The sequence below is a fragment of the Perca fluviatilis genome, chromosome 14 (assembly GCF_010015445.1).
Source record: "Perca fluviatilis chromosome 14, GENO_Pfluv_1.0, whole genome shotgun sequence".
Classification (NCBI taxonomy): Eukaryota; Metazoa; Chordata; class Actinopteri; order Perciformes; family Percidae; genus Perca; species Perca fluviatilis.
The window spans coordinates 6085926-6100754 of NC_053125.1; the positions used below are offsets into that span (position 1 = coordinate 6085926).

The window sequence follows — 14829 nt, forward strand, 5'->3', positions numbered from 1 at the left end:
AGAGAAAGTATTATTATAAAATTAGGGCTGGGCAATATATTGATATTATATCGATATTGTGATACTAGATATAGTCATAGATTTTGAATATGGTAATATGACGCAAGTGTTGTCCTGGTTTGAAAGGCTGGATTACAGTAAAGTGATGTCATTTCTGAACTTACCAGACTGTTCTAGCTGTTCAGTTATTTGCCTTTACCCACTTAGTCATTATATCCACATTATTGATGATTATATACCACAAATCTCATTGTGTAAATATTTTGTGAAAGCACCAATTTTCATCAATACAATATTGTCGTGATATTGCGGTTTTTCTTTTTCATATCGCTCAGCCCTACAAAGAATTGACTCTGCCATAACTCCTGAGGATAAGTGAAATGGAATGTGACCCTGGTGTTGTGTTTGCATTGTTCAGGTGTAGCCAAGGCACCGGGCCCAGCCCAGACTGTGACCCCAAACTGGAGGCCGAGGTGGTGAAGCCAGACAAATGTGGCAAACTCAAAGACCCTGCTGGACCCTTCAGGTAAGAAAGCAGCTTTTTCCCCTAATTATTGACCTGTTTTATAGCTGTTAAAAGGCAGATTTATGCTTCTGTTGTAAATCCACGCCGTGGGTACGTACGGAGGTACATGGAGACATGGACCCTACGCCGTAGCCTGACATGCACCTCTCGAAAAATGTAACTACACATCGTGGCAACGCAGACTGCAACAACTGTGATTGGTCCTCTCGACCGTGGCTTGGTAGTGTTACATTTCCCACGACTCATTTCCTGGTTCTCCTTCTCCATAAACAACATGAAATCAACGAGAGGGTTAACTTTTCCTGCTCCAGATTTCTCACCGTGGTCAGAAAGAACAAGGGAGACACTTTGTTTCTCTCACTATGACTCTAGAGTTGCTCTGAAGCTAAGCACCGTCACTCTCTCACGCTCTCTACCACACACACACACACACACACACACACACACACACACACACACACACACACACACACACACACACGCACGCCGGCCCTGCTATTCTCTTAAAGAGATCGACGCACACACCAGCGCATTAATGTATAAACTTCAGGCCACTTAAGTACGCTACGGAGAAAGCTCTGCGTGGAGCCTCCGCAGAACCATAAATCAGCCTTTAGAGTCATCCTACTTCCTATTTCCCATGGCTTCCTAAATGTCCAAACCTCCAGTTTGTAACAAAGGCTTTCTGTTATACTATAATTGTTCAGGCAAAGTTCATCTACGTATATTTTAAACACCTTTCAGTAAAATCTACAGTAATTTAATAATCTATGTTACCTTATACCATGGTCTGGGTGAATACTCAATTCTGATTGGCTGCACGGTGCCAACAAAAGTGATACCTACTAAGGAGTTGCAACAGACTGTTTACCGTTCTTAATAAATACGCTATATTAAATGAAAAAGAAAATCTGAGGTTCCAGGTATTAGTCAAACCCTTTTAAAAAAAACTTTGGATTTTGATTGGAAAATGCATTAAAATGTAAATGAACGGTCTTAAAAAAAATGTCATTTGGCAAGCGACCATGGCATAAAGGGGCTAATGGCCTTTGAGGTGTCCGTTATCACGTATTGTATCTCCCCTTGGTCGATTAATTCCTGCTAATGGACACCTCGTTGGGCTTTAACCCTTACATATTAACCTTAAGCTGTTAGCCTGAAATCGGTACGGGACATCCCTGTTCTGAGCACTGTCGGCACTTATCTATTTGTTGGGATGGGTGTGGATCAGATAACATACTGTGTACAAAGGCTAGTTACAGGGTCTGATTGTAGATACTGTAGAAATGTCAGGCCGAGTAGTTTGTCAAATGACGGTTTATTGGTTCAGTTTTCTACCTACTTTACAACTGCACACACGGCGGGTGTGTTTTATTTTGAAAGGGGTAACCAGGGGTTACTGGAGGAGAGACAGATTGGTTAAAGGTTATCCAACTCTTTTACCCATTTCAGATTACAGCTCGTTCTTGGAAAATCACATGAATGCAATGGACTCTAAACAACATTAAAACACAGACACACACACGCAGACACACACACACACATAGATACACATTTTTATATTTTATTTAAAAAATTTTTTACAGTCAGACTGTACAATAAAAATCTCCCCACAACATATCCATATAGATATAGTTTTAATGGTGGGGTAAGAATTGATAGAGCATATTATCACAATATTTTTCATGGCAATACTGTATCGACACACGTACTCAGAGTATCCATCTTTTATTATATAAATTGCACATGGGAATTTAACTTCTTGGTACTAGAATAATAAAATAATTAGCTTTTTCAGTCAACTAGATTGACTAGAATGAAATTGAAGTGAGATGAACAAACGTTTTAGATAAAAACAGATGTTGACGAAGTTTTCTTTTGGGGGACATCATTTGAAGTAGGGAAATTAAGTAATAATCAAACAAAATCTGACAGAATATGGCATGTTTAAAATTGCATAATATTGTCATAAGTGTCGTGGTAATAGATATACAGTTTCCAACTACTTGGATCCTGTAGTTTTTAATCTAAATAATCTCCAGTGTGTATGTTAATGAAAATGTGTTTTGAATGCCTAATATCAATCTCTCACTTTGGGTTGTTTAGGAGGTGGTTTCATGTATTTCATATATGCAGTGAAATCAGCAGCATGCCATTAGTTATGGTTGGATAGGGATGGAACGATGCATCGTGAGTTGGTTAAAAATTGATATAAACGTGTAAAGATTCCTACCGCTTGAGATAAAAAAATGAATGGGGATGCAGTTTTTAAACCACCTAGGGCGTAATCTACTTTAGATTTCACTTGTTGGACTTCAGACGTCACTGTGTCCTCAGTTTATTTATCTGAAGAGATTTATTTTAAATATTTATTTAGCGAAGTTTATTTTTTATTTAATTTTCATTTAAGATGAAATACAATTTCAGTTGCACTTTTGATAAGAGGACACATCTGTTGTTTTGCACAGTTAAAAAAAATAAAGGAATAGCTTTCAGTCATTTGTCTGCAGCTCATTCTGTTAAAAAACTGGTGAGAATCGTGTCATGACATTCAAAGCGTGAATTGAATGGTGAGTTAAATGTTTGGTTACATCTCTAGTGTTGGACCCTCTGCCTGACCCTCTGAGTGTTTGCCTCTGTTCCAGGGAGTGTATCGGTGTGGTGAATCCCACTCCGTTCTTCCAGAGCTGTGTGTATGACATGTGCCAGTTCCAAGGCCAGCAGCATGTGCTGTGTGACCAGCTCCAGGCCTACACCGACGCCTGCCAGAGCGCCGGAGCCAAAGTCCACCCGTGGAGGACTCCAAGCTTCTGTCGTAAGTCTTGAGCATTTTGATTTCACAAACTTCCTTTTTCTTCCAAAGACATTCACTGTCTGTTCCATCATGTGGAGGCCTGATTGCACGGGTAGAATCTGTCTCAAATGCAACTCTCCTTTATTTGACATGGCAGTATGCAGTTAAAATGACCACTGAACTGAAATAGTTGTTCTTCAGGGTCATTGTCAGCAGTAGTCTGCTCACATATATAGTGTTCCACTAATGAATGGGAGTGTGGCTCTCTATCAGGGTGTAAGCCTATAGGTCAAAAGCAAGGAAGTGATACATCATCATAGAAGGGGGTTGTGGCTAGAAAGAATACAGCTACAGCCAGAAGCTACGCAGAATCTAATCTTAATACTTTCACCCAGGAAACATGTTTTTGTTCCTCATGAGTGTTTTAATCCAAACCATGAGCATTTTCTTAAACTTAACTGGTCGTTTTGGTGTCTAAACGTAACTTTCTTCACTGTGGCTGGGAAGGTAGGAAGTGGATCAGGGGTTACCCATCGATAGTTCCATATATGAAAGGTCCCATGACATGGTGCTCTTTGGATGCTTTTATGTAGACCTTAGTGGTCCCCTAATACTGTATCTGAAGTCTCTTTTATATAGGCCTTAGTGGTCCCCTAATACTGTATCTGAAGTCTCTTTTATATAGACCTTAGTGGTCCCCTAATACTGTATCTGAAGTCTCTTTTATATAGACCTTATATTAAAGGTCCCATGACATGGTGCTCTTTGGATGCTTTTATGTAGACCTTAGTGGTCCCCTAATACTGTATCTGAAGTATCTTTTATATAGACCTTAGTGGTCCCCTAATACTGTATCTGAAGTCTCTTTCCCGAAATTCAGCCTTGGTGCAGAATTACAGCCACTAGAGCCAGTCCCACAATGAGCTTTCCTTAGTATGTGCCATTTCTGTGTCTGTAGCTATTGAGGAGGAGAGAGGGGGGGCAAGGTGGAGGGTGGGGCTGTGGCCTTGACCAACTGCCACTTTGTTCGTTTGAAAGCCATGATGTCTCTCTCTCATGGGTGGGCCAAATTCTCTGGGCGGGCAAAGCAGAGAAAGGGGAGGTAACCTTACTCCTTATGACCTTCAAGGAGAAGATTCCTGATTGGCCCATCTGAGCTTTCATTTTCTCAAAGGCAGAGCAGGATACCCGGCTCGGTTGTTTACACCTATCACCATTTCTAGCCACTAGGGGACCATAGTCAGGCTGGGCACTCATATTAATGTTTTTAAGTACAGTTCTTTGCCACTATTGCTGTACGTTATATTTCAGCAATCATTGTCGAATTTATTTTTTCTTCATTAACACACAAAAAAATCTACTGTGTTTGATTTTTAGTAACTTAAGAGGTGTGGCTACAAGGAACCCATTAATCATCTTTTCATCCTTATCTTAATCCTTCTGTCCCTCCTTTTACATATCCCTGTCGCTATCCTACCCTCCTTTGGTTCATCCTGCTACCCCTCCTCAATCCATTCATCCTACCTTCCTACCCTGCCTCTGTCTGTCATCTATCCCTCCCTCCATCTCTCCGTCCCTCTGTTCCTCCATGCAGCCCTGGCCTGTCCTCCCAACAGCTCCTACTCCCTGTGTGTGAGTTCGTTTCCGGAGACGTGCTGGTGTGTCTGGACCCCCGGTTCGCAGGACCTGTGTGTGGAGGGGCTGCGAGTGTAAGCCGGGCTTTATCCTCAGCAACGACAAGTGTGTGTCCCTGAAAGACCTGCGGGCGGACCCCAGTGGATCCTATCACCCTGTGAGTGCTCGGAGTCACTGAAATCACATTCAATTCAATTTTATTTATAGTGTCAAATCATAGCACACGGTATCTCAGGACACTTTACACACAGAGTAGTTCTAGACCCGCCTATAATCTCTATTTACAGCATTTCCTCTGAGCAGCGATTGCACTTATTGCGAGCGCACCGGCAGGCCCATAAGTATTGATACATTCCTGGTGTTTATTTATTTTTACGTATGAATGTTTCAAGCACATACTCAACAATATTGTTGTAGCGTCATATGTAATGTATCTGATCTGAACAATATTGTTTTTGGAGGCTTGATGTAATTAGATTGTATTGTATATGACTGTTCATCATTTGTGTGTGTGTGTGTGTGTGTGTGTGTGTGTGTGTGTTGTGTGTGTGTGTGTGTGTGTGTGTGTGTGTGTGTGTGTGTGTGTGTGTGTGTGTGTGTGTGTGTGGGGGGTGTGTGTGTGTGTCAGGTGGATGATAACTGGTACCTGGAGGGTTGTGAGCAGAAGTGTGTGTGCACAGCGGAGGTTTGATCCAGTGTCACAACAGCAGCTGTAGGCCGACCCAACTGAGAGCTGCCAGCTACGACGGAGAATATGAATGTCGTCCTCTGGGTATGTAACACAAACACACACACATTGAAACATTTTAGTCAAGCATTCCGAAAAACTTAAATAAACAGTGTCAGCTTGGTGGAACATTAACCAATTTCATAATGACACCATGTAAACATACACCAATATGGCACAACCCAGACTTTCTACTTAAAAAAATGAGCAGGGGCAATTCCAGGATTTTTTAAGTGGGTAGACCAATAATCACTAATTGTACATCCGCATATATAATACACATTTTCTATAAACTCAGTCTGCCAATTTTTTTAAAAACAATTCCAGTGCTGGTTTCATGGTATCAGAATTTTGGATAGTCATCATGGAAACATTAATTGGTCATGTGACAAGGGCCGGGAAGATTGGCAGAGCAGTCAGCCAAGTGACAGTACTCTGATCCAGTGCCAACCCGTGCCCCCCTTCAAGCCCCGTCCCTGGTAATGAGTAGCTGTCAAGCAGCAACCTCTGGCTCTGAAAAGTGAAGTCAATGTGCAAGTGCCTTAAACCTGCATTCTTTCTAACAACTCCAGGACCAACTACACCTAAACCAACAACTCCAGGACCAACTACACCTAAACCAACAACTCCAGGACCAACTACACCTAAACCAACAACTCCAGGACCAACCACAGCTAAGCCACCAAGTATGACATGTCCTTATCAAAGTTTGGGTTTTGAGTTTTACACTAATACTTCATTTAATTCTCTTTCTTTCATACATCTGTTTCCCCATTTTTATTCAACCACCTTGTTTCCTCTGTGCTGTACAGAACCATGCCCTCCTGATGCAGATTATATAGAATGTGGCCCAGCTTGTATCCCCACCTGTATGGAACCCTCCACCAACTGTTCTGGCTCCTGTATCAGTGGCTGCTTCTGCAAACCAGGGTTTGTCTTCAAAGGACGGCACTGTGTGCCATTGGAGAAATGTGGCTGTCTGGACGGCCAGAATAACTATTATGAGGTCAGATATACCCATATGCATACATTCCTGTTAAGGCAAAATATATAATTGTAAGCCATTACATGAGAAAAAGATTGTTCTATGTAGTTCTTGTGAGACACAATGCATCCTGCAGTTATTGATGGTTTGTTCAATTGTGTTAATTAGCCTGGCGAGATCATATTTGGAGATGGCTGCTCAACGCTGTGTCGCTGTGCAGGGAACTACTCTTTGGAATGTGTTGATAACTCCTGTGACCCTACTGAAGAGTGCCGCGAGGTCAATGGTGTTTCAGGCTGCTATCCTAAAGGTAATGTCTGGTAGACGTCTAACTTCAGATCGACCATTTGAAATAAACTAATTTGGTCCCAAATGACCTGTTGTTACTATCTGCTGTATTCTAAAGACTTGTGTTTTGTTACAATTTTAATATTTAAATCACTGAAACATACTAGTAACATAACAACTAAAGTACAGTTTCTCATACCTCAGGTACATCCACATGCGTAGCGACTAGTGATCCCCACTACACCACTTTTGACAAACGCAACTACAACTTCATGGGCAACTGTAGCTACTTGATGTCTGGACCCTGCAATACAACAACTCTGCCATTCTTTGAGGTCCATGCCGACAATGAACATCGCTTTAACACACCCACCATCTCCTATGTGAAGGCCGTACATGTATATGTGCGCATGTTGAAGATCTCCATTCTCAAAGGTGGCACTGTGCAGGTAAGAAATGAGGGGAGGAACAAACACAGATTTTTAACAGACAGGATGGCAGCGTGACATATTTACAAGAGAAGCTGTCCTGACTCGTACCCTGAAAAACGCCCACATAGGTCGTTTGCAGCAACAATTACGACCTGTATTTATGTTTATAGTAGTGCTGTCAGTTAAAATGGCGTTAACGCAAACCCATTTTAAAGTCAATTTTTTTTATCGCGAGATTAACATTCTTTTTGGCCCAGCAAACTTTGTAGTTTTTTAACATGCTGTTGCAACAACTAGTAACGTTAGAAATACTACAACACCACACCAGATCTAGCTAGACCGGAAACAAAACAACATGCACGCTGCACACACTTGTTTTCACTTGCTTGCGAGCCGGCCAAAGAGTAGTACATACCTGCAAACTAGTCGCTTTTCGACGAAAATCGCCGTTTTGAATGGGGTCCGAGACCCAGTGCTAATACGGCACCGGTGCCTTAACGACCGTTATCTACCAGACCAAACAGCAATGCGGATTTCGGTGCCTTATTTAGGTGCCACTTAGATGCCTGCGCTTATTTCTGATGCTCCGAAAACGGACGTTAGAGGGAACTGAAACATCGCCGCACAGGAGGCCAGTCAACACTACACTTAGCAGCAGGTAACGTTAGCCTACCGTTAGCTAGCAGCTGGAGTAAACACGGTTAAAATGTTTACAGCTAAACGGTGTAAAGTGTGTCTGTATTTCACTGGAGAGGACTCCAACACCGGACTGTATCTGCCGTTGTCTGAAAAACACAGTCATGATGTCATGTTGCTCGCCTCACCAGCCTCGTGGTGCATTCTTTTCCCATCCAGTGGTTGTTTTCACGGTTTTGTGCTCCTTTTTTTTTTTTTTTTTAGATCAACTTTTTTTTGTTTTATATTTTTGAACAGACAAATAAAATTGAACAAGGTGCTCCTTTTTTAAATATGTATATATCTTTTGGTTCAGGCACCGTTTTAAAAGTATCTTATCATGTTGATAAGAGCATTAAAATGAGAAAATAATAATGGGACAAAAAGAAATCAAGGGACATTTAAAATAGATAAAAATGTGCGATTAATTGGGAGTTAACTATGACATTAATGCGATTAATCGCGATTAAATATTTTAATCGTTTGACAGCACTAGTTTATAGAGATGGCGGCCTCTAATGGCCTAGTAGTTATTATGGGAGGCTCGGGAGCAACGCAGGAAGTTATTGTCGTTATTTTCATTGTTATTTTAACATGTAAGATTGTATACATAGACCGTTTTAAAGTTTCTATTTCCTTGATAATCACCCATTATGTTATTTTCACCTGCTTTCCCCACACAGGTGAATGGGACCAATGTAAACGTGCCAGTGTCTCCGGCCCCTGGTGTCTCTGTGTTCAAGTCAGGAAAGTTCTACACTGTATCCATGGACTTTGGTGTGACTGTTCGTTATGATGGAAACCACTTCATGGACATCAAAGTGATCAAAGAGTGAGTTAGGACTGAGGAGTTGCCGTGTCTTCACATTCTTACCCCGACCCCCACACAAAATCCCATTTCCAATGGAAGTTTGGGAATATTGCTGACAATAAAGTTCAATTCCCACTGCGATACATCAACCAATGTGTCCCTGAGCAAGACACTTAACCCCTAGTTGCTCCAGAGGCATGCGACCTCTGACATAAATAGCAATTGTAAGTCGCTTTGGATAAAAGCCTCAGTTAAATGACATTTAATGTAATGTAATAAACTCAGATAATCAGTGAAAACACTAGTACTTGGTTGGAATAAGTCACAAACTCTTGGACATGGTGGAGGAGCAGAGAGATGTAGCTCTAACTGACTTGTTGCTCTCACTTCCACAAATCGCTAACATGTAGATCATTTCTTGTAATCTGCAGCTATGAGAACCAGCTGTGTGGCCTGTGTGGAGATTACGATGGAGATGCCAAAGATGACTTCCGTAAACCAGATGGATCGTTGACCGACAATGCCAATGACTTTGGACACAGCTGGAACACCGATTCAGAGTGAGTAGCATACAAACATAATTCCTACAAACAAGACATATATACAGACAACAGTATTATTTTTTGGGTTTATTTGTTGCATAATGTCTTTTATTAATTTAATATCGAATATGTTGGGACTCCATACTAAACAAACACTGTAGGTACAGTTACCCCTTTATTATAATTACTAGGGACAAAACCTAACTAACCGTGTGTTGGTTAGTTAGGTTTAGAGAGCTCCTCTAACAGAGTGTCTGTGCTGGCAGGTGTAATAAGAAACCCAACACCACCATCCCTGAGTGTGATGGAGAGCAAGAACTGTATGAGAGCTCTGGATACTGTGGCATCCTGCTGGACAAAAGGGTCCCTTCGCTGTGTGCCACCCCAAAGTCAACCCAAATGTAAGTCACCACACAGAGAGACACACACACACACACACACACACACACACACACACACACACACACACACACACACACACACACTCTCTCACACTCAATTCACCACATTGACGGTCATGTGGATTTTATTGTTCAATATCAGATCACCCAAACAAAGTTTGATTTAATTGGAGAATTGAATATACAGCCCTACTTTTAGCATACCTACATGTAATAAAATACAAGCACTACAATAAAAATAAAAACCCAAAACACGAGGGAGACGGAAATTAGAATTTGTGGTTGAAAACGAAGAGACAGAATGAAACGCAACAAACCTTATGTGTGTCTTCAGAATTACTTCAAGGACTGTGTCTTTGACCTGTGTGCGCTGGATGGAGCCAAGCCCGTTCTGTGTGAAGCCATAGAAGCCTACGTCAATGAATGCCAGGACCGCGGGGTGAACATCGGACCCTGGAGGAATAGCACCTTCTGCCGTGAGTGTTAACGGGAGAAATAACATGTGGATAGATATAGTAGGTATAAGTAGAATGATGTGGCTGTGTGGTGCTAATAGGAGAATTTCACAGCTGAGGCAAATCATCACTATTTTAATTCTCATATAGGCAACATTCATGGTGTTTTTGTACCTGTACCCATGTATTTTGGCATCATATTTTGGTTTCTTATTTGCCTATAACCTACACATTAAGCCTGCTGCCTATATTTCAAATCTTGATACTACACTTGATATAAAAACAGGCCCTGGTTTCAGCATATGCTTCTTTGCCCAGCACTATCACTGACTTCAGCCTCCCATGCTCCCCCTTAGCTCTGGACTGCGGCCCAAACAGCCACTATGAGCCCTGTGCAGACCCCTGTCAGGAGACGTGTACTGGGAAACCTCCCTCCTGCAGTGGGCCCTGCTCTGAAAGCTGTGTGTGTGATCCTGGCTACGTCCTGAGTGCCGGCAAGTGCGTCAGGAAGAGTTCTTGTGGCTGCACCTACAACGGCCAGTATTATGAGGTACAGTGAAGTTGGTTTGAAAGAAGACATTTCTGCATTTTGAGGATATTACGGCCTTTGATATGAACTTCATCCTGCTAACACAATTACGTTGTGTGTGTGTGTGTGTGTGTGTGTGTGTGTGTGTGTGTGTCAGCCTGGAGACGAGTTTTATCAGGCGGACTGTATGTTGAAGTGTAAGTGCAATGCTCCCTTCGTTACCTGTGCGGCCTCTGAATGTCCCCCAATGCACGAGTGTAAACACAAGGATGGAGAGCTGGGCTGCTATCCCACCAGTAAGTCTACACCCACCACACTACTACACAACGTAACTGAACTGGATATATGAATTATACGATACTTGGCATCTCACTGTTACAGCTTAGCAGAAGATGAATGCAAATACATTGTGGGAGGTATCACTGGTAAGGCTTTAGATTACAGCATGTCATTATTTGTACTAACAGTGTGCCAGACTGCCTTTACAGTAACCATACATGCATGTACTGTAGGTACAACGGAACAAGGTGTGATGTCAGGGAATAAGCGCTTAAGAATGTGGGAAACTAATACTGTTGATATATTTTAAGTACTAGGTAACTATTCTAATATTACTTGGTACAGTATGATGATAACAAGGCTCAAAGTTTGGAGAAAGATAAGCAACCTCAAGCAGCAACCTTCGGCTCTAAAAAAAAATGAAGCCAATGCGGAAGTTCCTTAAACCTGCAGTCTATCTAATTTCCAGCAGGGGGCACTGGTTGCAAAATTTGAAAGAAGTCTATGAGAAAACGACCCTACTTCTCACTTGATTTATTAACTTAGTATAATCATTCCTAATGAGTTTATGGTCCCAATTGCTAGTTTCAAGTCTTCTTCAATACTGCATGATTTTGTGGGGCATTTTCGGCCTTTATTTTTAAAAGGGCAGTTGAAGACATGAAAGGGGAATGAGAAGGGGGAATGACATGCAGCAAAGAGCCGCAGGTCGGAGTCGAACCCGAGCCCGCTGCGTCGAGGAGTAAACCTCTGTGTATGGGCGCCCGCTCTACCAACTGATCTATCTGGGCAGGAGATGATTAAGGGGCGTGGCTTACGTTACCTTGTGATTGAGTGACAAGTCCCTCACTACCACGGTGTTGTGGCCTGCGGGTGTTGTCCGTGTTTTCGTCGTAGAACTTCACTTCTTCGCCTGACAATGTCTCGTTCAGCGTTCGGTTAATATTATACAGTCTATGGTTGTACTAAAAGACACTAAGGAGTCGGCATTTCATTCTGAATTACACCTGCACTTTGCTAATTAAGCTAGCTAGCGCGAGCATTAGCTTGTCCTAGCTCTGTAAAACTGAAACATGATACTTGGTTGAATGAGTATCATGTTAACGCAACAATGGGTTAATGAAAGGTGACATTTGGGTACGTCATTACAACAAATATTGTGTTGGTACCAGAATAGAACTACATCTCCCAAATGCAAGTTATTCAATGTTAACAAACAAAAAAAGTTGCTAAATTGTGACTGGAGTAAGTGCAGCCGTGTTGTAGCTACTCTGACGTTGTGTGTGTGTGTGTGTGTGTGTGTGTGTGTGTGTGTGTGTGTGTGTGACCCTGTCCCTCAGGCTCTCAGGACTGTGTGGTGTCTGGAGATCCTCACTACACGCGTACAAAAATTAAAAAAAAAAATACAGCAAAATAAAAAAAAAAAAACACGAAACAAAAACAAAAAAAAAACCACCACCATTTTTTTTTTTTTTTTTTTTTTAAACACCAACAAATTTTTTTTTTTTTATTATAAAAAAAAAAAAAAAAAAAAAAAAAAAAAACCACCGGGGTGGTTATTTTTTTTTTTTTTTTTTTGGGTTTTTTTTTTTTTTTTTTTTTTTTTTTTTTTATATTTTTTATGTTTGTTCTATACGTGGTGTTGTGCTTTTTTTTATTATTATTTACTGTTTTTTCACAAGATAAATGATGGAATAATGTTACATATCACATGCTGTTATCAGCAATGTCCTATTTTCAGTGGATCTTTCATTTATTTTTCATGACTTCATTTAATATGAGCGTAGAAGGTTTAATTTGTAGATGCAGCTATTGAACTGAGGCATATCAGACATTTCATTTTAGTTTACAGTAAAGTACTGATATTTAAGGCCTGAGCACCGAGTAACGTCAGCTTACGAAGGCCCTGCTGAAACTGAAGGAATTATTATTATTATTATTATTATTATTATTATTAAGCTTTATTATTAGGCTTTATTTTTCCGTGAAATTAATTCCCATTCTCAAAAACTCACCAAACTTTGCACACACATCAGGCCTGGCAAAAAATTCTATATTTTAAGGGTTTCGCAGATAGGCGTGCAAAAATGGCACGCTAGTTATTATTGGAATTGTTCTTTATTATTATAACTTTAGCTTTTGTGATAAATGTTCTGTGTTTGACTGTTCAATGTCCCGTGCTTATTAAAAGAAAAACACTTGTTGCTGGCCATTCATATCCATGTTCTCATCCTTGCATAAGAATACAGAGCAGTTTTGACAGTGTCTCATATTATAATTCTCCATGAGATGTTTTATCTGTATCTGAATATTGAACTTTAGCTAAAATTAAATCCTAATCGCAATTTCTGGCAGAAAAATCACAATTAGTTCAAAAGTCCAAATTGTTCAGCCCCACTGTTTAAGAAACCTAGTTACTGCACATAGCAGACAGTGACCTGTGTGTACCCTTCCTGTGCAGGTCCCTGGTTCTCAGTGGAGGGGAAGAATGAGGAGAGAGGAATGCCAGGGTTGTCCTACCTGAGAAAGCTCTACGTGACTGTGAATGGAATCACTGTGACCCTGATGAAGGCCAGGAGGACGCTGGTCAGTATCTCTGTCTCTGTATTTACAAGCTGTCAGTATCACTGAGGATGACTGGGCACAACATGTGTATTAGGGCCTGGACCATGTGCTTTTGTCCCGATTCTTTCACCATACATGGGTGTATTGCGATTTTCCTTCATTGCGATTTTAGAAGTATCGCGATTCGATAGTATTGAGTATTGGTTATATATATTCATTTCCTCCTTTAAGAAAAACTACAGTTGAATAATACACTTCCAGAGATCAGGAGACATTTCTAAAAACTTTAGTTTTCTAAGAAGAATGCACATCACATGTCAGTCTGACATTTATTTAATTCATAAAGAAGAACGTAACACATTTTCTGCTTTCGCTCTGTTACGATGTAGTCGCCATCGGCGATACCTAGAGCTGTAACAATTCCAAATTTTGCAGATCAATTGATTGATATCACTGTCATGTGACCCAGCTAATGTACAGTAATAACACAGGTACACAGCCTATGAAGTAAACCACGCCTCTTAATTATCATAAAAACATTTTTCTGTTCCCCCCTCTTGTCATTTTTGTTGTTATAAATATGAACAGTATAGGGTCAAGTGCCAACAACTAACAAATTGAAATAATAATAGAAATGTATAGTACAAACAATAATCACTTACATAATTACAAATTGGCAAATCTAAACACAATCAACAATTACCAGTCACACGCCTTAAGACCTTAGCTAATGTTAGCAATTAATTCCAGAGAAACAAAGAAACGTGATTATGTAATAATTGTTACAGGTCTAGCGGTACCATATACAGGTGAATCATTGGACGTCATCCATGCGACTTTGAAGTGTGTAGTCTTTCTAATTACGTATTTTCACAGTCTTATACTTCAACAGTTTAACAATAAACTGAGATTTTCTTGACTTGCGAAATTATCTATTAAACTGGTGAACATCATATGTGTAATTCATGGCTCAATTCAAACCAGACCAAAAAAATATTATTATCTCTCCATTATGACTCCCATTCATATTTTTTCGAAAGATAGGTACCATGCAGGGCTCGACATTAAGGCTTGTCCGCTTGTCCGGGACAAGTGGATTTTTTGTAGGGCAAGTGGAAGAGAAATTGACTTGTCCCACTGGACAAGTTAAAACTCAAACAAACTAAAATGCCATGTTAGTTCACGT

General features: G+C 40.7%; 1 protein-coding gene across 1 annotated transcript in view; it reads left to right on the forward strand.

The window, feature by feature from the left end:
- Positions 1-14829, forward strand: part of zanl (zonadhesin, like) — a 109193-nt gene that overhangs the window by 48494 nt on the left and 45870 nt on the right. The window contains 18 exon segments of the mRNA XM_039823009.1: positions 419-526; positions 3172-3341; positions 4915-4975; positions 4977-5112; positions 5584-5629; positions 5632-5727; positions 6495-6688; positions 6836-6977; positions 7160-7404; positions 8745-8893; positions 9304-9432; positions 9681-9769; positions 9772-9815; positions 10150-10291; positions 10627-10820; positions 10957-11095; positions 12419-12486; positions 13509-13664. Coding sequence (XP_039678943.1) covers positions 419-526; positions 3172-3341; positions 4915-4975; positions 4977-5112; positions 5584-5629; positions 5632-5727; positions 6495-6688; positions 6836-6977; positions 7160-7404; positions 8745-8893; positions 9304-9432; positions 9681-9769; positions 9772-9815; positions 10150-10291; positions 10627-10820; positions 10957-11095; positions 12419-12486; positions 13509-13664 — 2308 coding nt within the window.